Source organism: Anopheles nili, chromosome 3 (assembly GCF_943737925.1).
Source record: "Anopheles nili chromosome 3, idAnoNiliSN_F5_01, whole genome shotgun sequence".
NCBI lineage: Eukaryota > Metazoa > Arthropoda > Insecta > Diptera > Culicidae > Anopheles > Anopheles nili.
In genome coordinates this window covers 15,434,246-15,452,408 of record NC_071292.1, presented here as the reverse complement: position 1 = coordinate 15,452,408, position 18,163 = coordinate 15,434,246, and the positions used below count along the sequence as shown (strand labels likewise).

The 18,163-nt window shown below is 49.6% G+C and overlaps 1 protein-coding gene across 1 annotated transcript; it reads left to right on the top strand.

Moving 5' to 3' along the window:
* Positions 1–1,700: 1,700 nt before the first annotated feature.
* Positions 1,701–18,081, top strand: LOC128722686 (rho GTPase-activating protein conundrum). Its single transcript, XM_053816362.1, has 9 exons — positions 1,701–2,123; positions 13,336–13,403; positions 14,683–15,124; positions 15,197–15,284; positions 15,353–15,935; positions 16,019–16,196; positions 16,259–16,442; positions 16,515–16,674; positions 16,747–18,081. Exons 1-9 carry the CDS (start codon positions 1,922–1,924, stop codon positions 16,870–16,872), a joined length of 2,031 nt encoding a protein of 676 aa, XP_053672337.1. The 5' UTR covers positions 1,701–1,921; the 3' UTR covers positions 16,873–18,081.
* Positions 18,082–18,163: the final 82 nt, after the last annotated feature.

Below are 18,163 nucleotides of genomic sequence, written 5' to 3'. Positions count from 1 at the left end.
CAAATGCTCTCTTTCGAGGGCGGTTTCATTTCAAGCGTTCTGTATTTCTGTGCTTTTGGAATTAAGCAAATCAACGACACCACATGACGCAAGCTTCATCTCCGAGGAACATTTCGACCCCCGGAATGGATGGCGGTTTTTGTGGGCTAAATTACGTAAGCGATCTCCGCAACGTGGTGCCCGCCGAAAGGTTTTTCTTTTTTCTTTTCCCCTGACATATACGCGGGCCCTCAAAATGGTTGGGTTTCTTTCTCCATTTTTTTTTCTCCTCTCGCTCTCCACCACACAACACAATCACCGATTGTAAGGTGCCGTTTTTTCGTTTAATCACACAGTCACGACGAACTGTTTCAGCCGGGATCAATTATCATTTGCTCCCAAAAAGCACCCGAGCAAGTTCCGGGAAGATCGCGCGGCTCGATCTAGCCATCCGATCGTTAGAACATTCATGGGTTAGCTTCTTCACTAGCTTCTTGGCTCATTCATGGCCGGAGTACGCGGCCAGAGTGATTGATGATGGCCCTCCTGGTTGGGTGCTAAATTTTAGGATTCCATTTAATTTTCGCCTATAGAACTGTCCACCACAAGCTTCTTCGCAGTGGGAAATGATCTGCGTGTTTTCTTTCGTTCTTGTTGCTCTTCTGAGCGTCTCAGGTCTTATCGATCGCTCTGACTTAATGTTAGGCAACACGCAGAGTTAAAAAATGTTTACAACCGTTTCTCAGCCGCAAACTTAAACAGTACGCCGGGCATTAATTTATTAAACTGTGCCTTTTACTTTCCCGAACCCGAAACGTAACAGAATTAAACAAATCACTCCGTTTTTCCTTCTCCATCCGCAGATTACCGCCGGAAGAAACCCCAACGACGAAAGCCCGCCCGCCCATCGATCGGTGTGAGAAGCGCGTTTGGTCTAACTATCCCCAGCTCAAAGGCGCCTCTCGTGGCTCTCGGGGCGATTCAAACAGCCCAACAGACCTTCGCCGTGGCAGCCGTTAGTTCAGTGGCAATTAGCTGCGATATAACCATTTCCGACAAATCACCACCCCGAGGAGAGGGAAAAACACTGTTCGCCCGGTAGCAGCAACCATTTTTCCATCGCCCAGGCATCAAATCATTCCCAACCCCCGGCACTGGCCGCGGTCACACGTGGACCAGCGGTGGACCGGAACAGGAAGTGAAATGAAATTAATAGCGAGAAAGAGATGAACACAAACACTGGCGGCAAACAAACGCCACAAAGATACTGCGTGCTTGGAACCGACGCTTAGGCTTATCCGCTCGGAGTCGGGCCATTATGATATTATGAAATATCGAGAAAAAAGCTCCCCTGGTCAGAGGGAAAGGACAAATGCGGTGTGGAAAAGAGAGAGAGAGAGAAGGGGATGGTTTTTTTTTCTCTTTCGAATTCCCCACAGCATCCTAGTGCTTTGTGATTTTCTATCGCCCGAACTGCTGATTCAAGAGGGTTTTTTATTTAGGTTTTTTTTTTGCTCTTCAATTTGCAAAAGCAATGCGGTGTTAATTGTTTGCTGTTAATTGTATTTTTGTTTCCTTTTACGGTATAGCAGTCGAAACAGCGAAAGAAAGATAACAACAAGTGCTATCGTAAGGTACACCGGAAGAATCAATTTCGAACGAACCGCCGATGTGATCTGCCGGTGGAGACGGTGCAAACAGTGGAAGTGAAAAAGCAAAAGCTCTAAAGTGAGACAAAAAGCTCATAAAAGTGCAACATCCTCCCCCACAAAGTGTACGTAGAAACGCGCGCGCGCCAAATGGTGTAAATCGGTAACGCGGCAGCTTTTCTGCAACGACTTGCATCATTCTGTTGCAGGGCCCACGAAAGGGTGGCCGAGAAGTGAAGTGTGGCCAGGTGTAAGGCGAGAAAGAAGAGCTCTACGCTAAAGCCCTGCTGATAATGCTATCGCGCATCGGCGGCGGCAGCGGCCATCATCATCAGGGCCAGCAGCCCTCATCGGCACCACCATCGCCGCAGGCCGTGACGATGACCGGTAGCCAACATCATCAGCACAAGGACTCGCACGAGGTGGACGATCTGGACGAGTACCTGTCGGAGTACAAGCTGCAGGCACCGATCGAACCCATCGCCCATTATGCCGGTAAGTGCGAGCAACGGTCGCGTGGTGGACAAACTATTTGTTTGACCTTCAACCATTTTTCTAGAGGAATGTCGAATGACGATATCCAATCGGGGTCGTTGTTGGGAACAAACACACTACATTTGTGCCGTTTGCATCGCTCGTATCGATCACAACACGGTTGAATACTTGCAATTAAGGCCACTTACAGCAAACAGCAGTTGGCCGTCGCGAATAAGAGCCGTACTAATTTGATTCCGGAGCGTTTTGTTTAAACTGCAAAACAAGGTCCCGTGGGCGGGCACAAACATCTCATGCGCCAAGGGAGATGCCAGATGCGATACTATTTGAATGCTTCGCGGCCTTTGATAACGTTTATCAAACACACCGTTGCGTGCGGCACCGTTCACTGTTTATTCAGCGATACAACGTAGCTACACCGTGTTGCGATTGCCATCTTTGTGACGGTGGGGTGGTTGTCAACAAGTTGTTGCAGGGTCGACGATTTTGTATTGCTTTGTTTTATCCCTTCCCCCCCTCCCCCAGAAACCCTCCACCCTTTTCCCCCGGTTGCCAGTGACATAAACAGAAGTGAACTCATTTTAGATAAGCCAATCGCCAATCAGGCACAATTTATTTGCTTCTCCTATCGGAAACTCAATCCAATCAAGCCGACCTCATGGCGCAGTGTGCTTGTAGAGATTCGTCCTTAGGGAGCAGCGTGCGTATCGACAGTAAAAATAAAACGCTAGCATTTATTTTGCTCATTTTTTTATGTTCCCCTTTCACTCTAGAAATCGTATTATGGTGAATCTTATCGTGAGCCAAACAGAAAGTTCACCTGAATCGTACGTCATTGATACGATTTTTGCGAATTGTGGTCGAAGATAAATGGTAGCAAAATTTCTACGGATAACAATAGATAGCGTGAAAAAGAAGGGTTACTTTTTTAATTAAACATTTGTAAGAAAAATAGGCGAAACCATTTCGTTTGAATTTCTCATGAGTATTGCCACCGCAAACAGACATGAGATTTTCTTAACAACTCATTAGATAGAAAAACCGTCATGGAATAAAAATATGCAAAAAAAGGTTGCTACATCAGCCTTTACCGGTACGGTTTCACAACCGTTACACACGTTTGCAAGGAAAGCAATTCGTCTGATGTAACGGGAATCGCGTAAGCTCACCTGGCAAAGGCGACAATCGGCGCCGAAAGCGATCCTTCTAAATCGTGGTGCTCGTATATTGTGTTATTATTATTTTCCTCTGCCAGGCGGCTAAAAGCACCCCATCCACCGGGACGGTGCACCAGAGGGGCCCCGTTAAGAGAATGCTTTTGCGCGCAAAATCGAGCATACGACTTGGAAAGTGCAGTCGCGTGCACACGTGAAATGCTGCAGCTGCAGCGGAACAGTAAACTGCCGCGTCGTTAGAAAAAAAATCCCGCACCGTGGTCGGAGGTCGGGCTCGGGTGCGTGCCCATTTTCATTCCCTTTCTGTTTCCCAACGTTGCACTTTCCAGTGGCAACGAGGCCCACTCGCCTGTTAGGGCAACGCCACAGCCAGCCTGCCGGTAGTCAAAGCCACTAAACATCTATCATCTCATTAGCCGGTCGCGTCAACCTAGCGCCGGGGGAATAATTTTTGCTCAAGTACCACTTACCCTTTTGGGTGTGTGCACCGACCCGCGGAAGTGCATCTAAATGACGGTGATTTTCGGTTTAAAATAAAATAAACAAAAAAAAGGTCACGCCCGGCAACGCGACGCGCAGAGAGAGAGAGAGAGAGAGAGAGAGAGAGAGAGAGAGAGCCTGCCCGATGAACGTCCTTAACTGCAGCGGGTTGCCCTCAGACGCCGTGCCTTTTATTAGCGAGCGATCGTACGATCAATCGGCGCGTCATTATCTATTGGAGGCTATCATTTGGCGGTGTTGCGGTGTTGCTCACGAGGGCCACCAATTGCATTTTCTTAATGATCTCTCGGCTCGAGTGGCCCGCTGAAATCGATACGTCGATCGCTACCGATGGACCCGTATGATCTCTTTCCTCATAAACATTGGGTAAGGGCCCAATTCGCTCGAGGCGGCATTAGAAAGTCCGGAAAGCAGGGCCCGCGTGTGCATGTGACGAAACGTGCATGCATTTGTTCGATTTCGTAAGACACCGGGAGCTCGAGATATGTGATCATTGCATAGTCGCACTCCTTTTCCCAGCGGTCATATAAGTAAAATTGAAGTTTCTCGCGCTGTAGATGGTTAATGTGGGTTACATTTTACCGTGAGATATGATAATCATTTCATTCATCATTTCATTAGGCGGCATTTTATTCAATTCATTAGCTACTATGGGTTTCCTTCCTTTTATTGGACACGTTTTCGATTCACCGGCATTCTCACGTTACCACCATAAATTGAGCATCTTGCTACTTTTCCCAAGTCCAGTTAGATTTCCGAAGGTGACGGAGGGAAAGCAACAAAAAAAAAACCCCCGAAAGTTCAGTAACATTTTCAGTAACCCTAAGCCGAAAAGGCGAACATCGTCAAGGCTAAGGCGCGATCACCTCACAGCGACACAAATTGGCTTAAATCCAGCTGATCAATTTATGGCCCAGTCGGCGCGCATCGTTCGCCACCGGTGCGGTATTTCGCACCGCGTGACCATTTCGTGAGCATTGCGATTTATTAAGCGATCCCACCCCACGCGAGAGCATCTTCACGCAGAGTCCAACTCCACCGCCACCCAACAGGGATCATCCGGTGCGGTGTTCGAATGGGCCGTGATTAAACGAGGTCATCCGCCACCGGTCGGGGTTTTTGAGCTGATGGGACCGATTGAGGGTGCGCAACAACCTGCTAACCTACCGCCCGGCCGACTCTCGGATGCGCTCGCCGAAGGCTTGGGTGGTTGAAATTTTAATGCACTGCCCGGTCGCCAACCATTACATCATCGAACGGCCCCTCCGGGTACAGGCAAATATGTGTCGCCGTGTGGCTGCTGCGAAGCTGTGGGGACGATATGGGAGCCATCTTCTCGGCGGTGCATGAAACGGCGATCAAATATGAAGTCCCCACGGGTCGACCTCCACGATGGGGCTTCATGGTGTGACGCAACCGCGGTTGCTATCGGCGAGAGGCGATTTTTGCTTCTCGATATTTCTTTTCCCATACGTATATATATATATTTATTCCTTTCGCGATCGATCGGGCGACCATCACCGCCCGTGGGATTCACGATAAGACGGGGTGAAAGAAAAAGAAAGCAAATCTTCCCGAAGATCTTCGAGGCGTGTAAAATAAGCAAGCGACGATCACGAAATAATAATACTCAGCCATCCAGACGTGCCACACCTTATGCTCGCTGGGAAGAGAAGTTGTTGCTCGGTTCCGCTGAACAGACATTGCGCAAACATTGCCACCATGTGTATGGAGGCTGCTTGTTAGGGAGTAAGGGCAATGCTAGTGATGGAGAATGAACAAAAAAAGCCCATTTTATGCCCCTCGGATGACTCCATTCAGCCCAGCGGCTGTGGCGGCTCACGTATCCGATCAGATCGCTAAATTATCGCACAAGCTGTTGAACGATCGCACTGTACGCGTTGCCTACTATGGACAGGGAAAACATAGGTTACTACTAATCGTCCACTAATTTGACCCAAAGAATACTCACTCGCCTCCTCCAGACAGGGTCCGCTTGATGGCTGCAGCACCGTCTGCTTAATGATGCACCACGTTGACCCCGGCGGCCAACGATGGGTAACAATTTTTCTATTCACTTTGCATTTCTTCTTCACCCAGCCACGATGCCACGGGAAACGAACCGATTGTTAGCCCCCTCAAGCTTAATCCCTCAATTCATTCCGAGCATTGGAGTGAGCCAGCGCTTTACCAAGTGATCGCGTCATCATGCCGATGCCTCAGATGGCTCCGATTTGGTTCTGCTCCACCCGCTCTGGGTATTACAAAATCGGTTTCGTTTCCTTCCTGGCACCGCGCGTCGACTCAACCCCAGGCGATACCGATCGTACATCGATTGTTCTCCCGCGAGATCGATCAGCAAGCACGCGCGTCGACACGGGCTCTACAGGGTGGAGGTTCGAAACGAGCCGCTAATTAAACGCAAGTACATATGTAAGTTCATTAAAAGCGCTGTCGCGCGCACTGGACGGTGACGGCGATACTCAACTGTAGCAGTGGGGCGAGACGAGCAAAAAACAAAACACACAGCTCGTCCTACACCAGACAAAGAAGAGCATGAGCATACGAAAAAGAGAGAGAAAAAAAAACAAAGTACTCGCCAAGACGGAAACAAGCGAACCATTGCAGGTTGGCATTGTTTTTATCGACGAAGCCGGGTTCGTCGCTTGTTGAAGTCTTTCGTATTATTTCGATGCTTTTTTCGCTGTTGCTGATTCTTCTGCACAGCAAAACCGATAAAGGTGGAAGGGGCGCGTTTCTCGGGCCCTTCGCGGGCGTCGTACTTATTAATTGTTGCGCAAGAGCCCCATTCCGGACGCACCGTCCGGCGACCACCCCGATCGGGTAACGGCCTCTTCGAAAAAAAGGGGGTCGCGGATGGACAGTTTCGCGGGCGATCAGCGATCAAAACCCGCCACGTTCAGAATCGCAATCGTGATGGAATGGACCGGCAACGATTGGCAGAAGAAAGGCCTCAGCTTATGATGCTCTTAGAGGTGTTCCTTTTTTTTAATACGTGCTTTTTCCCATCTCGCGCGCTGATTGACACCCCGAAAAACGGTGCGGGTGTTGGTGTTTTTTTTTTTGATCTTTTTTTTCTCGCTCTCTTCCCAGAAAGATCAGTAATGAGCACGAGTGCCCGCTTGCCTCCAACGCCCGCTCGACGCTGTGCGGATGTTATTACGCGAATTTGGGCACCGCCATGTCGTGCTCGTGAATTATGGATTGCGTAAGGAGCTATTTTTTTTCGCGAATTACAATAATCGCCTTCGACGAACCGAAAGGAATGTGATCGGGTTTTGGAAGCTCGCCCCGTCGGGTGCGCGGCGTGTTGAAAGTAAATCAATGGCAAGCAAAAAAAAAAAGAAACGGCCACAAATTCGGTACGACAAAATGGGAGGATAGAGCCGATTGGCTTCGACTTCTCAAGCGATCGTGCTGCTGGGTGCGCGCGCTGACGGTAAAAATATCACAACCGCAGTTACGCCACGGCCAAATGTCAACTCGATGCGGGTTTGGCCGCTGTTTGACCCCTTCGCGGGGCTCGAGTACGACCGTCCTGCCATCGTACAATAAATTCTAATTCTTATGCGCCTCGCGCGTACTCGCTGGGACGCAGGACGGCTTGGTTGGTGCGGTTGGCCATTGAACGTGACCATGTTTCATAACCGTCTTTGGGGTAACGCTTCACGTAAGCCGCCGCGAACGTGCGACGCCGGGCCGTGACGCTGTACGTGCGTAATCTTGGCGTCACGGTTAGGCACAGTCTGGTGGGCCAGTCTAGCTCGGTCATATCTGATCCTCAGATTCGCCGGTCGGTGGTGACCACCTGCTTGACCTCACGCGGACAGACTTGAAGAAGGTTCTTTTGGGTACGTTTGTCTAACGCCTTCCCCCAAAAAGGGCACCCATTTCCCGCTAGTCACATCGCACTTTGGCGCGATTGAGAAAGCAACGCCTTTGTTGAGGGAAACATTCCAATAATTGAGCTACCGGTTCGATTCCACGCCCATTAAGGGTGCATTTGTGTCCGCCCGCCCGCCCGAAGATCATCGACCCTTTGTTCGGGTGGACCCGGATGAGAAAAAGGGTTTGTTGCATTTCTAATGCCCGCAAAATAAAGCCCATTTCTCTGTGCCCCGGTTCAGCTGCAGCGAGTGCAACCTGCAGGCAATCTGAGCCGTCGATGGAATGCGAACTTTAAAGCCGACGTCGGCTGGAATAAGTGGCACATAACACCACACACTCACACAATCGGTTAGCTCTCGGGGCACGCACCAACCCACCGCCCTCTAGGTGTCCTTTCTTCGCCCTTTCTTCGCGTCACAATACGCTTTGAATGCTCGCCATACCGCACACTTACCATTTCCAACCGATCGACTAATGGCCAGGAGGATCAGAGGCCAAGCTTTCGCGGACTTTGTTTGCTGGTGCTGCCCTCGAAGACGGTCGAGCTGTCGCACGAACCTCCACGAGCCCTTTTGCATCCCTTAGCCCCCTGGGTGCGGTGCATTCTGTCTCGGATGCATGCGTGCCATATTCCAGCCCCCATTCGGCTGAATGGGGCAAATGAGTTATATATTTTTCGCGCAAACATATGTTTGTTTGCCGCCCACCGTCGTTTGTTCGTGCAACGCTGCGTGAAAACAACGCCGGTCTTCTCCGATCCGCCGAGGGAGAAGGGCTACGTGCCGAAGCATAAATATGCCAATCTCGCGGGTCTCTAATGAGTTGAGCCTCGCCGGCTAAAGCCCATGTTGAAGCGGAGGTGACGACGGCAACGACGACAATTATCGGAAATTGGCATTGGCAGACTCAGTCGGGGTGGGCATTTGTTTCGCTAGTGCATAAATCTCACATTGTTGCTGAGTTCCCATTAAGGCTCGGCGAGGAATGTCAAAAGGGAGCACTAAAACCCATGCGTCTGCTGTGGGCGCAATTTGTTTGGTGTCTGATTTCATAACAAAAGCTCTAAAAATACGATCTTCGAACACGTTTCGTAATGCGGCTTTTTTTTATCAGCTTCGTACCCGCCGGTAACGATCTGCGAGAGGTTATCCAGAAAATTGACTCATTAAAAGTAAAAATAAAACACACCCATTCGCAAGTGTCCTTAAATGGTTAACTCCTTCGAATAAAATCGAACGACCAAATGACCTACTGCTGGTTGGCATTTCGGTTGTGCGAGTTGAAAAAAAATAAGAAGCACAAAGCAGCATCCTGCGTGCGCTAAGCCTTCCCGATCCCGCACTGATGCAAGTTGTCATCGCGATCTGCCGACGGGGAGTCGTCCCATAAAGCAATAATCACCGGCCGAATGGGTCTTTGCAGAACCACGGCCCATTATCGGCTTTGCAGCCCAGCCCAGCGCCCTGCGGCATGAAGGGCTGGAAAAAGCTGCAAAATACCGAAATAAAAATAAAAAACACAACCCCGCGAGAGGCACCACACGGACGTGACCCATATCATTAACGCGCTCTTCGACGTGTGCTCGAGAGTTCGAGGCAAACGAGTCGCGATCCTGCAGAAGAACTGCATCCCCACAGGGGTGGTACACACACACACGCACACACGCTTGAGAGCTGCAATTATTTACTTTATCAGCTAATTGTTGACTCGCTGATGAGCCCGACCCCGGAATGCCGGCACCGATCGATTCGCGAATCGATTAAGCGAAATCGCGGCCCAACCTGTGGCGCTGCAAAATGTCACCCATCGGTGGTGGTGCTGCTTACGATGGGAGCTGGCTGACCTTGCGTTGCATTGCGTTCGTCCAGCCAAGCGCAAAGGACAGAGGTTTATTAGGGTCGAGGTGAATCGTGGGGTCCATTTTGGCCTTCGCCGGAAGATGCAGCTAAAATCGAAGAACCGTCGGGGTAATCGAATACCCGGAGGTGCCGGGTTTTTTTTTGTTATTAGCTCAAACGGACCCATTCCATTCGGACGTTGGGGTGTTGTTGGTCCACCCACGTGATTAAACGACCTCGTGCTAAAGGTGCCGCTCGCCACGGAGTGTCATTAAAGCTCATTACCGTAACCGTGCCACGATGACAGCTCCTTCGATGGGCGAAGTATTCGCTCGCGATCGTTCGCTTAAAGGCAGCCAATAATTTGTTTATTAAAATGAAACATTCGTTAAGTAACCAAAACGAACGCCCGTTTTTCCAGTGTGGGGGTCAATTGGTATTGGTGGTGAGCTTCAAACCCTACAAACCCCCTTCGCATTTATGGCACATTTTGGGGCCACAAACGGAACAAACCGAACCGCACCACCTGCTTAATGGTACATTTCAGGGCTCCCCAGCGGGTTGGGCCTTGAAATTCTATGCATCCCTCTGACTGCACCCCTTAAATCGGCATCTATGTAGAGGCGGAATCGCGGTGCTGAGGTGGTTTGATTGGTGGATCGATTACACGGAATCAAGATCGCGCGCAATTGTTATTGGGATCACGTACGTGAAAGCAACCCCCCTGTGGCTCGGTGGCCTCTCGCAAGCGATTCCCTTCGAGGCGAAAATCGGCCGATCGAATGCAAATCATCGCCCCCGAAGCCACCCTCAAATGGAGAGAGAGAGAGAGAGAGGGTTGGTTCAAGTCCTACTCAACGAGGGTGCGTGCGCACCATATAGGACGGGAAGTGGGAAGCTTTTAAAGTTTTTTCCCCGTAGTTGTATGGACCGAAGGTGCTGTTACTCGTTCCCGTTCGAACGCGTAACCCTGAGGTCTGCTGCTCGTTGATGGAAGGGTTAGCGAAATTGAGTATTGCCCCCGGCCAAGGTTTGGTGTACCCCAATTGCACCGATTACACTAAGGACCGGACACGCCAACGTAACGCACAAACTCGGAAGCGGGCTTCGGTGGAAAGGGATGCGATACCGTTGGCTGGCCATTTGAATGGCGAAATTTGCGTAACGTGGATGCTGTGCGTGAAAAGTTCTTCCCAATTATGGAGCGTACCGAATGCCCGGCGGAAAGCTAATGAATGAAGTTAAACGGGGGTTTTGATCGAAATTAATCCCCGCGCGGGAAAAAAAACGGTTGGAAATGTACAGTTTGCTTCTATCGGAAAGGGGTCCCTCATACCTTCAGGTCATAATTAATTGCACAAAACGTGCACATAAACCCATTTCAGTCCTGCAAAGGAGGCTGTCTCGAGCATTCAAATGCCACCCTTTTCAATTTAAGATTTTCATTATGTTGGTTTTATTTTTCTCTCTTGCCTTAAGCATCGCCTTTCGAGCTCAACTTTCCACTAATAAGCAGCTCTGATTACTATTCTTTCACTCTCAAAAACGGCTGCTTTTGCAAGACAGATTCCCATGAACTTCGCCGGCATTCTTCCTACGCCGGAAGCGATCGTGAAATGCGTCACTCAAAGCTCATTCTCAGCCAATTCCGGTGGCTGAAAACGCACCTGTTGTTCACCGTTCGGCACGTGAGCTTTTGTACGAACCACAGGCAGGAAAGGAATTTGTTTTCCCTCATTCACCACCATCATCGAGCCAGTTCTCCCCGAGTGTTGATTTCTCTATTAATTTAAAACGAAATCGCATCTTTCGAAAAGGTAAAACACTCGATCCTCACCCCGCCTTGCTCGATGCGAACTCATAATTACCACCGCGGTGAAGGAAACGAAATATCGCATGACGCGAAAAGCGACGGTACGGAAAAGAAAAGCCACCCGTCACGCGGGAGGGTTACAAACCAAATTAACCCCCGTGCGGGTGAGAGGCTGTGTGGCTTAAGAAAATGAGAAAGAGAGAAAATAAACGAAGCAATTATTGCCCGACGAGTGCGCATACCGTGGTATGCATAAGTTCACCAACAACAGCAGCGAAAATTCGCACCAAATTTAATTTACAAACTTAATAAAGCAGTCGCCACGAGCCCACCGGTTTGGAACGGGGCCCGATCGCGGCACAATAATGAGGGAAAATGCAGCCGCGGGGCGGACAGTCATCTCAAACGTCTCACGTGCTGCGCAGATTATGTTTCCTCGGGCGCGGTGCTCGTTAATTAATTATTAATTTATGCCCGCAATATCTTACCATTTTATGGGGCACTGGTGCGAACAGGTCGCACCGGCTGGTTGTGGCTTGTATTGGGCTGGGTTCATCGCGATCGTGATCTCGATTTGGGACTGTGAATGAGGATCGAGCAAATTGTCAATGGGGGAAATTGTATTTAAGATACAAATTTGCATTTCTTTTCGCTTTAAATTAACAATTTCTTTTGGATCCGAACGAGCTAACGAATGTGTTTGTTGGAAAATAATATCCAAAGCACAACATCTTGATCAACAACGTGCACGATCAGCCAAGTGTAACACACTGCACACTAGCAGGAGTAAAATTTAAGCTTAATTACCGATGCAGCACGTTATCAAATGCTTATCGCAGGCTTATTCGAGCACGCCGTGTATGGTTTGCTGTGTTTGAATAACGTTTACTGCACCGCAGTGCGTTCATGCAGTCTGCCTGTGAGAAGGGAGGCGTTTTGGAGACCTGCTTTAAATTGCCACGACTTAAACGCAGCAGTAGTTGTACTATAGCCCTGGCCAACAAAAAAAGCTTTTAAGTCTCACGGGTGCGAGCAAACAAACCTTGCCGGTTACATTTTCTTGCATAACATTCCGTACATTTGCATTGGGGTGTTGCTTTTATTCCTCTGTGCAGCAACGAAGGGAACTCCCTTCGTGTTGAGAGTGTGTGTGCGTGTTTTTTTGTTGGTCGTTAAACTTACCTTCGCTCGCGGTCACAGAAAGAATCACACTTTCGCCTCAGCTCAACCAACCCTAGAACCTCATGACTCCACGATCGCGAAACTAGTGGGCGGAAGGCCACGGAAAGTTACTCGGTGGTTGACCTTTGAAGACTTTACGAACCAAAAATGGCACATGACGGTACGGCGAGATTCGCCCACCACACCCAGAGGTCACATGAGAGCGATCGTCTCAGTCTCTGGTTTCCATTTTGGTCGATTCATCCACCGCTCTGTTTACCGGATGCTGATGTAGACCGATGTATGTAAACAGGAAGAACGGTTCCACACTCGTCTGCGTGGAGAAGATGGTGTTGTTGATCACCGCCACCGACTAACGACTTCCGCGTGTGTATGCACCCGGGAGCGCATTCCCTTCGTGCTGGGGCTAATTGGCGCGAACCGCCACAAAGGGCACTTTCGAGGGCTAAAAGGGACTTCCTTCAAAACGCACCCCTTGCGATGGAGGCAAAGAAAACAAATCACTCACCGAAGGAGCGCGTGGCGGAAAGGTACGAAAATTAACACCCTCCTTGGGTTCTTCGAGCGAAGGTGATGGAACGAACAAAACCCCACACCGATCCTCACGGCTCACCGTGTGATGGAAGAAGGTGTTCTATGCGCGTTTGCGGCTTGGCTTTGGTGCAACACCGCAAGGTCACAAGGGCACGGCCGCAAAACTCGCGATGTAATTAAGATGAAGCCCGCGCGAGCCCGTTTCAGCCGCTAGCAAGAAGTTAAATATTTGTTTCCTGTTCTCTCTCACTCTTCCGCAGATGGCGAACTGGAAGCCGAATGGCTCGCTTCGGCAGGATTTCCCCAGCTAACCAAAGCATTCGAAGAGGTAAGTGTCTGTGTGCAACGTTCTACAACAGCAAGCGGAATGGTGGAATTATTTGATTAAGGCGATTAAACACGCTGTACCAGTGGATGCATTGGGTAGCATAAGATCCAGCAACTGAGCAAACACCTGCAAAGTGGCAACTTGAAGCCTTCATCCGGTGTGTTCTCATTAGCGGGGTGCGTTCATCTTTCGGGTGACGTCGTATCAATCACGTCAACGGGATCTCTTCTTCGAACGCTTCTGGGGTTAGGTTGTCCCAAACATTTAATTACTCCAACCGTGACGCTCGGAACCCGCTTCCGAGTGCAATCTTCTCCGGTGCGTCGCGTTCGCGAGATTGAGTTTGATTGATTGCGTTATTGAAATTTGAAACTGATGAACGTCAGAGTCGTCTAGCAGATTCCTTAAAAAACGGTGGAAAGAAGCCATTTACATCACACATAAACGCACCCATACATTACCGCAAGTATATCTGGATGAAAATATTTTTAATTTCCTCCCGGGCATAAACACCGCGAACCAGTTTTGATGTTGTACGAGAGAAGACAGAATCGTAGTAGGCACTGACAGCGAGTAACGAATTTTTGACAGATGCGCAACAGTAGTTCATTAGCATCCGTGTTCCATTGGCGGCCAGTCCTGGAACTGAAGCCCGTTCAAGCCTTCGGGAATCGTTGCCATCGTTCTTCCGGCAGATCCCGGCTGAAAATTGAGATGCCTTCGAAGGCGTTTGTTGAGGTGATTAAGAACTGTGCGATCTGTGGAAGAAGAAGCCATCGGCGGCGGGTAAAGGATAATAATTTTTTGGAACCTGTGTACTTGGATGGGGCGTGCTATTTTTAGTTCAGCGTCTTCGTTCTGACGTGAAGTCGTATCAGCTTTTAAATTCTTCCTGCTTTGGGAGTCTAAACGCAATTGACTGCTTCCTCGCGATACCCACGAGCGAAAAGAGACTTTTAGCAAATTCTTACGGAGAACGCGGATGTGCTGCTTATAACGACGTGTTCTACTCACCCGTGACGCGCGTTTAGGCGTGAAGATCCGTGAAGAAGCCGCAGCAAAGGTTACCCAGATCGCCGGCTAGGGTTGTGGAATTTAATATCGAAGTCTCGCTTCATTTATTATCTCTCCTCGCTCGTTGGTTCAGACATTCGGTTGTTAGAACGAGTTTTTAAATCCAATGAGTGTCTGTTTGTTTTTAGAAGTCTCAAAATCCCTATCCTCCATTCACATTTGATGGTTAATTACGATTCCGTTCTTTCCCACGTTTCTTCCATAGGGTCGCGAACTATCCGCGACGGAACTAGCTCCGGTCATCTCTGGCCTATCGAGTGTACACGCGGAAGCGGTCAAACAGCGCGTAAAAGCACTCAACCGCACGGTACGTGGCCGCACGCGTAACCGTTCGACCAAGAAACCGGACATTCGAGACGTTTTCCGGGATCAGGACTCATCCAGCACGGGTACTCGTTCACGCAGTGCTACTCCAGATTCACTCGATTCGCTGCCAGGTGATGACGCCTGGAATGGATCAAACGGTAATGGGCACCATCATCCGCATATACCGAGCTTCGTTTCCGTATTCGATGGAAATGGAGTCGTCCGACCGACACCTATCCGTGGCAAGCAACACCTTCGGCGTACACCGAGTGCGCCTTTGCGAGGCTCAGCTGAGCTTTTCCGTGGATCGCACATCCGCTGCGACATCCCAATACACAACGGTGAGTATCCTGGCGACGTGGGCTGTCAGAATCCATTCCTCTCTAACGCTAACCTGTTGTTCTTTTTTTCAGAGGGCATTGAGTTGCTCAATTTCCAAAGACTGGGTACGATCCACATACCAAGGATTCGATCCGGCTCCGATCCATCGTGCACCATCGGGTAAGGATGCAAGACGGCCTCTTCCAGCCTAACCTTCTTCTAACGGTTCCATTTTCATCTCTCCGTAGACCCCACGCTGGTCAGCACATTTCTGGCACGCGCAGCCACACGAACCTATACAACGGTACGCCCGTGGTCCGGCGGGACAACGATGACTCCGGCAACTCGTCCTCGGAACAGAGCCCGCCAAGCTCGCCGCCCCGCAACAGTCTGCTCGGGTCGGTGGAGAACTCGCCGCTTCGATCGTCATACGAACCGGTCAGCTTCGAGAGCATGATCAAGCAGACGACCCCGTCGGCAGCGGACCAGTGGCAACCGGCATTGGAGGCGTCCCGAGAGCCCTGTCTCGACATCGATCAGATTTCGGAGGGTGAACAGAAACGTCTCCAGCCACTGCTTTGGCTCGAGCTGGCTTCACTGTTCGATAAGAATCACGTATCGTTGGACAAACGGAAACCGTTCAAGCGAAAGCGCAAGGAGGAGGGCAACGTGTTTGGCGTGTCCTTGAATGCGTTGGTGCGCCGAGACCAGCAGGTCACCGGTGAGGATACGACACTGGTGCCACGTGTGCTGCAGGCTATCCTGTCGGAGTTGGTAGCACGAGGTGCTAAGGAGGAGGGCATACTTCGCGTACCGGGCCACAAGCAGAAGGTAGCCTATCGAGATGTGAACGAAACGTGTCAGAGTTCAAGATTCTAACCACCTAATTTCTATTCGATTTTTCCCCCGCGTAGACCGAAGCTCTCTATAATGAGATCGAGCACAGTTTCTACTGTAAACCGGAGAAGATCGAGCCTCTTATCAAGAAGGCCGGTGTGCACGATCTCAGCGCGTTGTTGAAGCGCTGGTTACGGGAGCTACCGCAGCCACTCTTGGCCAACGATCTGGTGCATCTTTTCTATCAAACGAATGGTATGTGAATGTGATTTTGATCCCTACTGAACGTTGAATTAATGCACATTTTTCTCTTATAGTTCTACCTCCGCACGATCAGTACAAAGCACTGGCGGTCCTTTGCCAGCTGCTGCCGCACGAGAACCGCAACACGCTGCGCGAGCTGTTGAACTTTTTCCGCCGGGTTGTGGAGCTGCAGGATCTCAACAAGATGTCCCAGCATAACGTAGCGACCATTATCGCACCTTCGTTTTTCCCTCCACGGTGAGCAAATAGACGCATTCTACCGGTAACATAGATGCAGGAGATAAATCCTTATTTTTTTCTGGATCACAGATTCGTCCATCCACCGGATAAGAACGATATCGCAGCGCAGGTGCGCATGGCGGCCAAGTGCTGCAACCTGACGAACGTGCTCATCACCATGACGGACAGCTTGTGGATGGTGCCGCAACGTTTGATTGAGCAGGGCAAGTTGATCAACAAGAACGGCCAGGTAAGAGACGTCCGCGTTGTGCAGTCGTTGGGAAAACTTAACAATTTGCTTCTTTCATCTGCTCTTCTTCAGCCGAAGCGGCAGCTCACGCGGAAACTCAAAAACGGAACCGGCAGCATCATATCGATCCATCGGAGTGCGACCAACGGTGGCGACTTCGTGTTCGACACCAACCACATCCACCGGTTAGTGATCTGATTGCGGGCGGCCGCCACATCCCACTGGAATACAGGGTCTTACCACCAATAAGCTTTATCACCGTCGTCAGAAACAAAGAACATAAACGCTAAAACCACTTCAGATACTTAATACTTAATATAACGCTTAATACAAGCAGTAGTTACTAGCGATACGATACGAATGGTATTAATCTTTGCACGCGCATTCGCCACCATACGTCCATACCTCATTAGGCGATAGAGAATGGAGATTGGAACGCCCTTTTTGGGTGTTTCCGTCTTTCGAGGCCCTTCAGCCGGGTGCTTTGTACAGGTCAGTTAGCCAGGTCGTTTGGTAAATGGTGCGATTTGTCGTGCATCTCCACGAAACCGTGCAGGGTGTCGCGAGGAAATAGGACATTAAGGACATTACTTAAGAGTTTGCATAGCACGCGAGCGTTTTGGAGCACATATGTATATAGTTTTGGCGTGTTTTCTAATTCGAGCAGCATTTAGAGCTTTCTACTCCTTCCCTCTCCGAAACGTCCGTTCCGTAGGAACGGTGGTTTAAATATAGGTACACTCTTTGACGCCAACAAGCGATGCGATTCGTTCTTTACAATTCTCTGCGAGGTCCGCAAGGAACGTTGCATCTATTCATCGATTGGGGAGTCACTCGTGCTGGTCTATTCTTGGAATGACCGGAGCGGATCTTTTCCCGCGTTCTATTGCGTTATGGAAGAAAACCCATTAATGTTCGATTGGTTGGTTCGGCAGGGTTAAAAATAGACGCTCTATCCACATCCATCAACAAATTCCAGCTGCGTTTGGTTGGAAATAGATAGGAATTGAATATGGTTCAAAGGTTATTGGATGGATAAGCAAACGATGGAGGTTTTTGGGAGAACAGAGCATTGGGCAATAGCAATATCGCGGTTCGTTGCACGCACCGAATCGACCATTATGTTAGGGCAAAAATACTATCGAACGATCGCTTGCTAGGAGGCCAACGAGAAATTGTACCGAATATAGTCAACGACAATATTTATTATGCTTAGATGGAACGCCGGAAGCTGAAGGAGTTTTTCTTAATAAAGGAATTTATGAGCAGTCCCGAATCGCCAACAGGACACAGGATGATGCACATCCTGTTGCCTGTGCGAGTGGGTGTTATTGTGTGCATAATTAACGTGCGTGTGAAACATTACCGGTTAGCAATAATCTGAGTGTGATGATAGTGTTGCCTCAAATAAACGATATATTTTCCAACAATTCGTGTGTACTCTTATTTATTTCAATGTTATTATAATATCCGAAAGCTAAAAAATCTA

Bases quoted from the DNA above. Each gene is read 5' to 3' on its own strand.
- LOC128722686 (XM_053816362.1), top strand. From the start codon at position 1,922: ATGCTATCGCGCATCGGCGGCGGCAGCGGCCATCATCATCAGGGCCAG. The intron at 15,285-15,352 runs GTAAGGATGCAA...ATCTCTCCGTAG, and splicing joins GATCCATCGTGCACCATCGG to ACCCCACGCTGGTCAGCACA. The intron at 16,443-16,514 runs GTGAGCAAATAG...TCTGGATCACAG, and splicing joins CCTTCGTTTTTCCCTCCACG to ATTCGTCCATCCACCGGATA.